Genomic DNA, 13,598 nt, shown 5'->3' with positions numbered 1-13,598 from the left:
AGGGGGCAGCGGGCCCCGGGTGCGGCCCGGAGGCGCTTCGGGGAGCAGGCGGCGCCCCAGGACTCCGGCCGAGGGCGCGGGTCGGCGGCGGGGGCCGGGGGTCTCCGGGCGCGGCGCCGGCGGCCCGAGGGGTCCCAGGCCCGGGTCCGCGGCGGCGGCGGCCGGTCCGGCCTCGGGGTCGCGGGTCCCGGCGGCGGCGGGCGGGCCCCGCTGGCGCGCGGCGGGCTCGGCTCCCGGCAGCTTCAAAACGGGCGCGCCGGCCGCGCCCCCACAGCGGTCGCCCACGTCCCGCGTCACCGCGACGTGTGGCGTCATCACGGAGGCGCCCGCGCGCCCCCCCCTTCCGTGGCGGCGGGCTGCCGGGGTCTCCGGGGAGCTCTGGAGGGGCCGGGACGTTGAGGGACGGGGTGAGGGCGGTGGCCGCCCCACCGGGGGTCCTCCTGCTTTGAGGTTTTTTTTCGGGGTGTGGCCCAGCCGGAGGGGTCCCCCTGAAGGCCGCGGCGCTGCGAGCATGCGCACTGCGTACCTGTGGCCCGCGTGTTCCCGAGTGTTTAGCGCCTGGGAGCAGGGCATGCGTAGTGCGTGCCGCCGAGAGCGGGCGGAGCATGCGCAGTGTGTGCCGCTGAAGGCGCTCCAGAGACCCTCCGTGTGCGGGCAGGCTGGCGAGCGCATGCGCAGTGCGCACCGCCACCACGCGGGCGGGCCCGTCCCGTGCGCGCCTCCGAGCCCGGGAGCGAGCTTGCGCGCGGCCGCGGGGCTGCAGCTTTTGGGCAAAAGGCGCCGCTTTCGGCGGCTGCGGCCCGCGGACGTTGACCTTGCTTAGTGCACGGCCGTGATTGGCCGGAGGCGGGCAAACACCTCACGCAGCGACTGTTTGGGGCGAGGACGAGCTGCTTTGTGTTTGCACGAACCACCTCGGAGGGGGGAGCCGCAGCTCCTTCCGTCCGGGCCCCTCTGGTCCGTGCCTGGCGGGCTGCACGTGCAAAATCCTGCCCTGTCGCGTCTGTGCTCCAGTGAGCCAGTGCGCGCGCGTGCACGTGTGTGCAAGTGCATATGTGCGCGTGCGTGCACGCGTATATGCGAGCGTGCATGTGGCGTGAGTGTGCAGGGGTGTCTGTGCGCGTGCGTGCGTGCACTTGTGCGCCTGTGCCTGCGATGCACGCGTGCACGTGTGCGCGTGCGACAGCGTGCACGTGCTGCACATGGGCGCTCGCCTGTGCGTGTGTGCACTACACATGTGCATGTGCGCAAATGTGCTGCACGTGTGCACGCGTGAGTGTGCATGTGTGGGCACGTGGTCCTCTCTGGAGAGCAGGCTCTAGCTTGGTGTGTGTGTGTCACACGCAGACGCCTGGGGGTCTGCGGGCTGGTCTGTGCGCCCCCGCCAGCTGCCAGGCACTGTCCATTCATCCGTGGCTGGGACGGGCTTGGACATCCGCACAAGTCGGCTTTATGTGCCGGCCGGGCGGTGGGGCCTGTGCCACGGGCCACGAGGGAACAGAGCGCACCTTGTGTGCCGTGTGGGCGGGCCCTGCCCGCTGGACAGAACAGAGGGGTGCTGTGGCGCCCGAGGCCGCAGCCGGGTGTGCCCTGCCCCCTTGGCGGATCTGCAGTCGGCCTGGCTGGAGGGCGGCTTTGCCCGGGCCTGGTCCGTGGAGGGGAGAAAGGTGAGCGGGCGGAGGGGCAGGTGGAGCCCCTGGAGATACTGCCACTGCCGCCTCCAGGGGGGCCGAACAGGGGGAAAGGGCCTCAGCCTTCCACCCGGAGCCCACCCTGCGCGCCCTTGCACCCGTGCCGGGGTCCGTGTGCCTTCCTTGGCTGAGAGATGCAGATGCCTGCGGCCCTGTGGGGTGGAGTCTGGCCCCGGCTTCACCTCTGCTCTGGAATATTTGGTTTCTGCTGCCGGAGATCAAAGCCCGGGTCCATAATTACCTGCTTGCCGAGGCCTGGCTTCCCTGTCCTGCGAACTGCAGCGCTCCGGTTCCTGCGTGCCGGACGCGGGCAGAGCCAGGCTCGGGAACCCCCAGGCAAAGGAGGGGGTGGTGAGCGGGAGCTGAGGGGGGAAGCGCAGGGGCACCCTCCTTGGGGGATGAGAATGTTCTGGAACCAGAGAGAACCGGCTGGTGCATGGCATCATAAGTGCACCGGGTGCCGGGGCCTTGTGGGGCAAAGTGTGACCTCAATCCCCCGCTCAGGGATGTGAAAGGGGGCAGGAGGGCTGAGAAAAGCGGGGAGCTTCAGGATGGAGGCCCTGGCAGCAGGCCGGGACACCCCTCATCCCCACTGCTGCACTCCTAGGGCTGCAGCAGGCCGGGACACCCTCTCATGCCGCGTCTGCTCCTCAGAGCACCTGGTTCCGTGGGTCTGATCAGGCAGCGCCAAATGGCTGCAGCGGGTGCTGGGAGGAAGCAGGCGGGGCATGTGCGGGGAGACCGAGGGGGACGCCGCACAGCTGCGGGGCTTCCCTGCTGACCTCCAGAGCCCGCGCCCTCATCCCCACTTGCCTTCAGCCACCTGAGCTCCATTTCCTGTCCCCAGAGGTGTCTATGATCAAATAGAATCGATTCCCGATTCCCGGGGAAGGGCTGCAGCTTCATTGGAAAGTGCCCCTCAGCACCGGGGTGACCGGTGGTGCAGGGACGTGTCCGGTGCTGGGGTGTGCCCACCCTGGGGGGACGGCAGAGGCCGTTCGGTCTGCTATGCAGTGCAGAAGGCAGGGCCGGGGATCTCCTTGTCCTGTCACCAGTGACAGCATGTTGGCAAGGAAAACGGGGTGCAGATCCAGAGTTCCCTCCCCCGAGTTTGCGAGGACCCCCTTCCCTGCAAGGCTGTGCAGGGTCCCCTCCCCAGGATGTTGTCCAGGCCCCCTTCCCCTGAGGTTGTCCAGGACTGAGGCTGTCCAGTCCCCTATGAGATTTTCCAGGGCTCCCCCCTCCAACTGAGGTTGTCCAGAGTCCCGTCCACCTGAGGTTATGTGAGCCCAAGGCCCTCCACTTCTCTGTGAGGCTGTGCACTGTCCCCTCCCCTCAAGGTTGCCCTGGACTCCCTTCCCCTGAGGTTGTCCAGGCCTGAGGTTGTCCAGTCCCCATAAGGCTGGGCCAGGCCTCCTCCCGCTGAGACTGTGCAGGGCTCCCTCCCCCTGAGGTTGTCCTGGGCTCTCTCCCCTTGAGGTTATCTGGGTCTGAGGCTGACTAGTCTCTTGCAAGGCTGTCCAGGGTCCCCTCCCCCTGAAGTTGTCCTGCGCTCCTTCCCCCAAGGCTGCCCAGGAGAGGAGGAGCTGGGAAAACAGCCACAGGGGAGCCTGCCGGGTCTGCCAGCCGCGTCTCCGGGGCGCCTCGCGCCTCTGGGGGGAGTTTATTTCTGGACAGGATTTCAACACTCTGCAAACACCGCGGACGGCACGGGCAGGCGAGGGGCGGCATTTGCCGCCATGGCCAGCTGATAAGGCTGCAGAGGCGCTATTTCGGGAGGGCGGCTGAGGACGCTCAGAGGGCGCGGCTGCTAGGGGCAGAAGACATCCCCGCCCTGGTTGTCTGCTGCCCGCTCCTGTGCCGGCACCACCTCATTCCGGTTCTAGGGGGTGTAAACATGACATCCCCGGATCCCCGTCCTGAGGGGATACCCCAGCCCCCTGAGCCAGCTCCCAGGTCCAGACTCCAGTATGCCAGGGCATACACCCGCCGTAAAGGGGGACAGTGACCCCAGAGGCCGAGCTCTTGGCCCACAGAGCCTCAGAGTCAGCACGAGGGCCTCGGGTGCTGAAGCCCCCAGCAGCTGCGCAGATGGAGGGAGGGTAGACAGCTGTGCCGGGGTGCCCCCGCGAGGGGCAGCGTGCCAGGGCCGAGTGGAGGCACCCCAGCTAGGGCCACAGCCAAGCAGAGGGGTGCAGGGGTGGCGGCCTCTGTCTGTGCCGAGCTGTGTCCCCCGAGCCCCTCAGCTGCGGCCTCGCCCCAGGAAGGAGCAGGGGCTGGTTGGGCCCTGGAGCTGCAGAGACTGGGTGCGGTCCCTAGGCCTGAGCTATGGGGCACTGGCCTGTGCCCTCTTCACAAGGGGTCTTGGACAGGGTCACATGCGTGGGGGCCGGGAGTGGACGATGTGTGCAGGGGGAGCCCCATGGCTGCAGAGCAGCCTGAGGAAACTCTGGGCTCCCCAAATGAGCCAGCCCCACCCACTCCTGGCCCTGGCTCCTGCCTCCAGAGCCTCCAGGACAAGCGCCTCCCTCGGTGGGGGAGGGTGTCCCACAGGCCCTGTGAGGTTGTCCAGGCAGGGCCCCAGGGACAGTGCCTACTCCAGCGGCAGCAGGAGCAGAGGCAGAGAGACCCGGAACCCCACATATTCGTCCAGTGCGGATGTGTGTGCGGGTGTGAGTGTGTGTGCAGGTGTGTGTCCGTGGGGTGTATGCACGCGCGCCCTGAGCCTGGTGGGGGGGCCAGGCCCCAGGGCAGGCTGGGTCAGGGCCTGGGTGCTCCCCGGGGCCTCCGCAGCCCCCGCAGGACCCGTTCCCAGCGCGTGCGCGCAGAGCAGTTGGCCCCGGGGCCGCGCGTGTCCCGCAGTCTGTGCCGCGAGGGGCCCGCAGGGCCAGCGGTGCGTACCTGAGCCGCGCGCGCCAGCTCCGGGCAGGGGCTCAGCCCCGGGGCAGGCTGTGTCCACCAGGCGGCGTGTTCCCGGGGCCTTTCCTCCCTGGTCCAGGCCCGCTGGACCCCTCCAGCGTCCCCGGAGGGCGCCCCTGGCGCGCCTGGACGTGCGCACCCGAGCGCACCCCTGCAGCGCCCGGCTTCCCCGCGTCTCCACAAGGTCGCCGGTGGTGTGGGTGGCCCTGGGCACTGCGGACGGACGTAGGCGAGGGGGGCATGCACGTGCGCTCAGGGGCCCTCCAAGCGCGCATGGGACTCCCCGCGCCCCCGCTGGAGCGCCCCGGAGTCCCCGACACGGCCGCGGCGCATGGAGCCCAGCACAGGCCTGGGTGTCCAGCGCGTCCGCTCGCCCCCGCGGGGGCCGGTGAGGCCAGGCGGCCCGCGGGTGGGGGTGCAGGCGGGGGGCGGGGCGCGCAGGGCCTCCCCGAGCGCCCCGCGGCTGTTTCATTACCTGGGGCGAGCGGGGCTGGCTTAATGCGGACAAGAATTTTTTAATCAAGTCGCAGGACGGGATGCATAAACTTCATTATTGATCACACGCTCCTGAAGCTGGCGCAATAAAGAAACTTGCCTCCCCAGCTCGGCTCTCCGTGCGTAATTCAATCTGTCCGCGCGCTCCTATCCTTCCGCTGCTTTATGGCCTCATATTCCTGCCCATCGCGCGCCCGCGCCCCGGCCTCGCCGGCGCTTTCCTCCCCGAGACAAAAATGCGCTTTTTGTCCAGGGAGGCAATAACTCTGGACAAAACTTCGCCGTTTTAATGGGAGAAAGTTCCACCGCAGGGGAAAAAAAACCCACAAAACACGCTCCTTGACATTTATGTCCCGTCTTGATGTAAAACATCCCGCCGCGCTCCGCGACCTGCTTTTCCAGAGCAGCCGAAAGCGCCGCCGGGTGTCAGCAGCCGGGCGGCCGCGCCTCGTCACGCGCCCCCGGAAAACCGCTTCATTTCCTCCCGGGCCCCCTCTGCGTCCCGGCTCCCTCCTTGTCTCGCTTTTGAGGGGACCCGCCCGCGGCGCCTGCCCGCGGCTCCCCACACCCCAGCTTTCGGGGGACCCTATGCCCACCCGCTGCCCTGCGTGGCCGCTGCGCACTCTCTGGGGACCCTTCCGAGGCCATGCGGCCTCCCTTTCCAAGGTGCGGTGAACAGCGAGGGTCGATGAAAGTGGGGACCCCTCCAAGGCCCCCCGCACTCTCGCCTAAGACGCACGGGGGACCCCCCCTGGGCTCACTGCTCCTGCACCCCGGGGTTCCCAGGGATAGGGGATGTGCCCGCCTGGGCAACCTCTGCGCTCCAGGCCCTGGGCTGCGCCCGGGCCATCTCGTGGGCGCAGGGGGATGAAGGGCGCGCGGGGCCCACACCCTAAGCGCCCGCCCGTCCGAAACCTCGCGCAGGGTCCAGTCCAAACGCGCAGGACCCGTGGGAAGGCCCTGAGGCCTCCTGCATTCCCGGCCCCCATGCACACCCCTTGCTGGGGCAGGCGCTCAGCGGCTGCGCGAGGGGGGCAGCGCCTGACCCTGGTCCGGGCCTCCTCTCTGCCCTGACGCTCCTCTCCACTCCACCTCCTCTATGCCCGGGGCCTCCTGGCCCTGACCCCGCCGGGGCTCCTCCCTCCCTCGGGCTGGCAGGTTTGCTCAGTCTGCGGGCTGCGGGCCCAGGAGCACATGTCCTGCCGGGTCCACCCCCAGTGGCCGCTTAGTCCTGCCAGCTGCTTCCTCCCCAGGACACCTGCCCACTTGCACCTGCTCCACGAAAGGGGTTCCAGGGCCCCGTGGGGGCAGGGACCCACTCCCTGGGAGGGGCAGCTGGTGGAGCTTTGAAAGGGGAGGGGTGAGTGGGCGAAGTCTCCCGGCTGTCATGTGGGTTCTGGGTTGTGTTGACCCAATGTCCACCGTGTGCCCACACCCCCACATCTCCACCTGTCCATTATCCATCATTGTCCATCCACCCGCCCACCCACCCACGCACCCACCTATCCACCCATCATCCACCCAACGTCCATCATCCATCATCCATCAATCATCCATCCATCCTCCAGCCATCATCCATCCATCATCTATCATCATCCATCCATCATCCATCATCCATCCATCATCCATCCATCATCCATCATCCATCCATCATCCTCCATCATCCATCCATCATCCATCATCCATCCATCATCCATCATCCATCATCATCCACCATCTATCCATCCATCCATCCATCCATCATCCATCATCTATCATCATCCATCATCATCCATCCATCATCCATCATCCATCCACCATCCATCCATCCATCCATCCATCATCCATCCATCATCCATCATCCATCCATCATCCATCATCCATCATCCATCCATCATCCATCATCCATCATCATCCATCCATCATCCATCATCCATCCACCATCCATCCATCCATCATCCATCATCCATCATCCATCCATCCATCTATGCATCCATCATCCATCCATCCATCCATCATCCATCATCCACCCATCATCCATTCATCATCCATTATGCGTCCTTCATGCATCCATCATCCATCCATCTCCATACCACCTCCGTCATCCACGCATTTGTGAGTGTGAGTGTGAGCAGGTGTGTATGTGTTTCTGTGAGTGTGTCGTGTAAGTGTGAGCCTATGTGAATGTGTGAGTGTGAGCAAGTGACGTGCATCAGGGTGAGGTGTTGGCATGTGAGCCGACTAGTGTGTGGGGTGGACACCCAGGCCGAGTGCTGAGCACGAGTCCACACACCTATGCACACACCCACACACAACTGCGCACACCCGTGCACATGGGCTGCATGGACTGGGGGTTGTGCATGGGCTTGCACAGAGGCTGGGGTGTGAGGACAGACGCAGGGGCGGGAGGGGTGTCCTGGCCTGCAGGATCGCGTGGACTCGGGTGTCTCCCCGGAGGGGGGCGGGGGCTGAAGTTTTCGCAGCTACTTACGTTTGTTGAGGTGAAATTCACAAAAGGAGCCCCTTTAAAGGGCAGGATTGGGGCATTCGGCACAGTTACCTGCTTGTGCCACCCAGTGCTGTTTCCAGAACCTTCTCATCACCCCAAAGAAAACCCTGCAACTCAATTAGCAGCCGCTCCGCACCCCTGAAGCTCCCTCCTGCTCCGAGCACCGGCAGCTGGGGTCAGAGTCTGCAGGAAGAAGGAGGCGCTGGGGGTGTCTGCGCTCTGGGAAGGGGCAGGGACAGCTGGGCTGGCCTCCCGGGGGTGCCTGCGCTGGGCAGAAACGCCAAGGCTCCAGCTTCCGGGGCGCTTAGGGGCGCAGGGTCTGCGGGTGGACGTGGGGGGTTTCTGAGTCCTGCTGGGGGCCCAGGGCAGGAGCAGGCCATGCCCAGCGGGGTGGCGGGTCAAGGTGGCCGCAGACGGGGAACCCTTGGTGCCGTAGGGCAGGGTCACATGCCTTCAGGGGTGCCCCCGCCCCTCGCCCAGGCCTCGCCCCACTGATCCCCGGGGAGAGGACCCTGGGCCAGCGATGACCTCAGTCTCGGGGACTGTGGCACCTTCCCGATTACAGGGGACTCGGGCTGCCTGCGGCGCGCAAGGTGGACCCAGTGCGTGACCTCCGGCTGCCCCTGGCGGGGATCGGGAGGGGCCCCAGCTGCTGGGGCTGGAGGTGCCGGGCGGCACCCCTGGGCGGGGCAGTTCTGGGCGCCCGCGAAGGAACAGGATCTGGGCTCCTAAGCCGGGCCCCGGCGCAGCTGTCGCCGGCTGTTTGTGCCGTTGCCTGGTGACGCGGCTGGAAATAGCAGGGTCGCGGCCCGGCCAGGGGCGCGGCGTAAACAGAGGCTGCGGGGGCGTCCGGGCTGCGGGGACACGCGCGCAGGTGACAGCTGGTGGCCGACGCCCCGCCCCGTGCCCGGCAGGCAGCATTCCAGGCCCGGGGCTTCCGGGAACACGTCCGCCTCCTCGGCCCGGCTTCAGCCTCTGGGGGACGCAGCATCCCGGCCGGTGCCCCTCTGCTCCAGCTCGCGGGGGTCGGGGCCGGGCTGCGGGGAGGGGTGGGGCGCGAGGACCCCAGCTGGCTCTCCACACTCTGCGCCCTGCGTTCCGGGCCGCTGCTAGGCCGCCCCAGTGTCCCTGTCTGTACATTCTGGGGACCCCGGGGGTGCTGGGACTCGGATCTGCAAGTGTAGCTTGAAAACAGTCAAATTTGGGGATTTTGTCCGTTATTCTTTGCCTTTTAGGGCGCAGCCTCTCCCGGCTGCAGCTCTTGGTGTCCCATGAGGCCTGGCCTCCTCGGCCCTTTTCGGGTTCAGTCCCGCCAGGGGACACTCAGCCCAGGGTCTCCCAGATGGCCGCTCAGGTGGGGGGTTGCGGCTGTGCCCTCTGTGGCTGTGGGGTCTCCCGCTCCTGGGACACCCACTCACCCTGGGGGTTCCGTCTGTCCAGGAAGCCCCCCACCCTTCCTCTGCCCAGGGGCCAGCTCAGTGTCCGCTGGCACAGGGCCGTGGCCACCCACTGCACCTCACCCTGCCCATCCCTGCCGGTCGCCTTTCTGGCCGGGCCCTCTCTGGTCTTATTTCGTGGCTACTTTCTCGCTCAGCTCCCTCGCCACCCTGCAGGCTCATGGGCTGGGGTCTCCGGCAGCACCAGCAGACACCTGTGGCCAGTCCTGGTGGGGTCGGCATGGGCAGGGGGCAACCTCCTGCCAGGGGCAAGGAGCAGGGACCCAGGACCCCCCGCTATGGGCAGGTAGCTCCAGGCTCGGGAGTCCCACAGCTTCTCACACCCACCCAGCTCCGTGCTGCAAGGCGGCTCGCGTGGGCGCGCGGAGCCCCATAAAGCCACACTGGGAACATGCCCAGAGGCCTGTGTGTCCCCAGACCTCAGCTTGAAGCCCCTGCTCTGCTGTCCTCTGCAAAATAACCCCAGAATCCATTACTGCCTCAAGTCCCACCAATGGCAGGAGACAAAAGGGGGTGAATGGAGACAGGACAAGTCCACCCAGGGGTCCCCAAGCCCCGCTGTGTCCTGGAGTAGCCCCACACAAGGGAAACCAGGGCATCCTGTTTACAGGAGAGCTTGGCCTCCAAGCCACGTCTAATTATGGGGAGCGGACAGAGGAGGCTGCATCCCGGATACGGTGTTGGGGACCGGAGCCCGGGAGGAAGTGCACAGGGAGTTCCGCATGAGGGGACGCCGCAGCTGGGTATAAAAGCCGCCGGGAGGGAGCCCCAGACATCACCTCCTCCTCCTCCACATCCACTCCTCCACCGTCCACTCCTCCACCGTCCACTCCTCCACCATGAGCTGCTCCTCCAGCTGCCAGCCCTCCATCTGCGTGCCCGTCAGCTGCAAGCCGGTCACCTGCAAGCCCGTCGTGTGCCTGGTGCCCTCTCAGTCCTCCGGGGGCTGCCAGCCTCCCTGCCAGTCCTCTGGCGGCTGCCAGCCCATGATGGTGTGCAAACCCATCTCCTGCGGGCCCCCTGCCTGCTGCGTGCCGGTCAGCTGCAAGCCCGTCGTGTGCCTGGTGCCCTCTCAGTCCTCCGGGGGCTGCCAGCCCATGATGGTCTGCCAGCCCTCCCAGCCCTCCTGCCAGCCCTCCTGCCAGCCCTCCTGCCAGCCCTCCTGCTAGTCCTGGGGGCAACCAGCCCACGATGACCTGCAGACCTGCCCCCCGCAGCAGCCCTCCCTGCTGCTGAGCCCGCATCTCCAGCCTCGCGGCTCCCCTGGGGTCAGCCCCTGCACCCCAGGCTCTGCACGTGGTCGTGTCAAGAACACCCCTCGGACCCCTTGAAATCCAGGCGTGACTGCAGAGAATCTGGACCCCACATGCCCCTGTCCTCCCCTCTGGGGAGCCCTGGTTCCAGGGTCCCCAGCGACAATCCCCCACTGTGAGCAAATAAAGTGATGTTCCCAGCCCAGCTGTCCTGACTCTGTCCTCCTGTGCGTTCAAGGGCCCCCCGGAGGGAGGCGAGCGTCAGTGCCGCTCCTTCGGGAACCTCTCCCCTGGCCAGCAGGTGGGGGTCCTGTCCAGTGGGCAGGGAGCGTTCCCCAAAATTGCCTCCTGAGACCCACGCGGTGGTGCCCAAGGATGGAGGAGAGCACCCCGACACCGAGAGGGGCAGAACAGACCTGGCCCCCAGTTCCGGGGCCAAGGATTGTTGCAACAGGAGGGGAGGGTCTCTCAGGCCAACTCCACATACAGGGCTTCAGAGAATAAGCAACGGGGTGACCTCCAGTTAGGAGTCCGTGCAGTGGAACGATAAAGAGTCACCTGACAGGGCGGGAGCACACAGCCACACGACGTAAAGGTGACAAGGGTTCGTAAGCTCGATAAAAACCCACAATATCAAAAAACAAAAACCAAACCAAACCAGCAACCCAGCTCATGGGCAGCAGACGCCAGCAGACAATTCGAAAGTGGATACGGGGCAGGTCAAAAGGCACGGAAAAAAGGCTCGTTGTTTCTGCTAAGAAGAGGCCGAAATGGCCTCATTATGGGTGTGGGACCCGCACCCTTGGGGACAGCGCAGGGGAAAGACCCAGCACAGCAGGTGCTGGGGGGATGTGGAGAAGCAGCGGCCGAGGATGCGCTTGCTGGGAGTGTGACCCGGCGCCCTGTGCCGGAAGCGATCTGGGTTTCCCTCACAAAACCCAGAAATGGAAATTCCACAGGATCTGGCGATCCAGCTCCTGTGCATCTACCCCAGGCCAGGAAGCCATGGGCACCCACCCCACGCGTTCCACAGAGTCCACAGCAGCGTGAGTCACCGTGTCCAGAACACAGACACACCTAGACATCCATCCGCGGAAGACTGGCTGCAGAAAGATGCGGTCTGTGCATTGGTGGAATATTATACAGCCAGGAAAAAGGAAGCCACGCAGCCATTTTAACAAAATGCAGGGGATTTAAGAGGCTGACGGGCAACAAGTAAGTCCGAACCATGATCATAAACACTGGGCAATCCCATAACCAAGTTCTTACAAAGGCCAGTCAGGGCACTGAGGGGAGCTGGAGGGGGTCAGGGACCAGGGGGCAGAAGGGGCGGTCACTGGGGAAATTCTTAAAGGGTGAAGCAGACAGATACAGAGCCCATCCTGGGAGCCCAGCTCGGGAGCCACACAGGGCTTTCCCTTCCTGAAAGACGGCAAAGAAAACAGTTTAGGTGCAACATGACACGATTTGCTCTGGTTTTTTTTGTTTTTTGTTTTTGTTTTTTTAAATAGAAAAAACACCTTTCCCAGACTTTCCCCACTTGGTATTGACCAGAAGCCAGTTTGTCGCTGAGTATCTTTGAAAACCAAAATTAAAAAGCCAGCCTGGGGGGTGGGTGGGGAGCGCGGGGCAAAGGGAGAGCCTCCTGCACACCCTCCAACCCAGGGTGCAGGCCTCCTGCCATCTGGACCCCAGCTCCCTGAGACCCCCCAACTGACGTGCTTAGGGGCCGCAGAACCCATGGGGCCACCGAGATGCCACAAAGGACACAGGTGGCTGCCCAGCGGGTCCCCCCAGAACTGGGACCTGAGAATAGTCTCCAGGACAGTTGACAGAGCTTCCTGGCCCTCCTGAGGGAGGCTGGGACCTGGAACCTGTGGCCAGTCCATGGTGAGGGCCGTTCTGTGACCACGGTGTGAGCTCTGTGTACTGGGGCAGGGGCTCAGGGGTCCCCAGCCTGGAGGCTGTGACTATACTGGATGGGGGGCTCCTGGGGCTAAGAAGATGTAGTCAGTCCAACCGGTGGAATATTATACAGGCAGGAAAAAGGATGGACCCCCCCCACCTCTCTCAATCTCCACTGTTCTGTCTTCTTCATCTGCCCCCTGGGGGTGAGGGGCTGGTTGCCCTTGGGCAGTGGACTTAGCTGGGCAGCGGGGAGGCCCAGCCTGACTGACGTCCATGCACAGGCTTTGCCCTCCGGGCTGCTGGGTGGGGAGGCCCAGGAAGGCTCACACTTTACCCTCAGAACTCCGCTGCCCCTTCCGGTGTGGCCGGCCCCACGAAGCTCTCCTCCAGGAGTCATGGCCATGTCCAGCCTCAGCCTGCAGCCAATGCCCCGTGGGGGCAGAGGGCGAGGTTGATAAATTCACCCCCTCCCAGCGCCCCCACAGCCAGGGCGTGATGGGGGCTCCCCACTGGGGGCAGCTCATGGGCGGGCAATGCTGCCCCGACTCCCAGCTAGGCTGTGTCCCTGGGGAGCTCAGGTGAAGGGTCTTGGCCACGAGGCTGGGGCCCACCCGGGACAGAGCCAGGCCTGACCTCAGAGCCCTGCAGCCCCAGAAACGCCGCCCCCAGGGCGTCCCTGCCCGCGTGGGTGGGTCCCAGGGGCAGCAGCAGAGCGGCTGGTCAGTGTGGCCTGGGGGCCTCGCGGCTGGGGACCAAGTCCCCGCGGGGGCGTTTGGAGCGGCGGCCCCTGCTGCAGCTGCTGCTGATCCAGGCGCCGTGACTGTGCCACCTCGTGCGCGGCCGGGCTGGGTCTGCGAGGCGGGGGTCACTCCGGACAGGCGGGTGAGTTGACCAGGGGACCAGTCTGTCCACCAGCTGTGCGCCTGCCCCGACCGCCCGCGCGTCCGCCTCCCCGGCTGCCACAAGGTGGTGCTGTCACCCGCGGAAATGCGTGCGCGGCGCCCTGCGCACCCAGGGACCCTGGAGCCGCGTCCTCGCGGCATAGGCCAGAGCGGAGCCCTGGGCTCCCGGCCCCGGTGCGGGTGGGGCACGGGGCCCCCACGTCTGCAGGCACTTGGGGCTCCTCTGCAGCCCGGGCCGTGCAGCCGGCGCGCGCCCCAGAGTGTGGATGGCGGCGCTGGCGAGGGTGTCCCGTCCCGCCGGTGCCACCTCCGCCCATGGGGCAGGCCGGGCTCTGGTGATCCCTGACTGGGCTGACTCCTTCTGACCCGGCCCTGGGTCCACTCCTGGCGTGGGTGGGGGTCTGGGGAGCTGTGTTCAGACTCCATCCATTCGGGGCTGGGACACCCGTCGCCTGCCCTGCGTGCTGGGCGTCCAGTGACCTCAC

At 65.9% G+C, this 13,598-nt stretch overlaps 1 protein-coding gene across 1 annotated transcript; it reads left to right on the top strand.

Annotated features, from left to right (window-relative positions):
- Nucleotides 1-9,889: 9,889 nt before the first annotated feature.
- LOC119245762 (keratin-associated protein 12-1-like) lies at nucleotides 9,890-10,219 on the top strand. The gene has a single exon (XM_037511720.1). The coding sequence runs from the start codon at nucleotides 9,890-9,892 to the stop codon at nucleotides 10,217-10,219; it is 330 nt and encodes a 109-aa protein (XP_037367617.1).
- The last annotated feature ends 3,379 nt before the right edge of the window (nucleotides 10,220-13,598 follow it).

Source organism: Talpa occidentalis, unplaced genomic scaffold, assembly GCF_014898055.3.
Source record: "Talpa occidentalis isolate TD23 unplaced genomic scaffold, MPIMG_talOcc4v2.1 talOcc4.15, whole genome shotgun sequence".
NCBI lineage: Eukaryota > Metazoa > Chordata > Mammalia > Eulipotyphla > Talpidae > Talpa > Talpa occidentalis.
The sequence above is the reverse complement of the archived record's forward strand: the minus strand, read 5'-3'. Positions and strand labels throughout refer to the sequence as shown.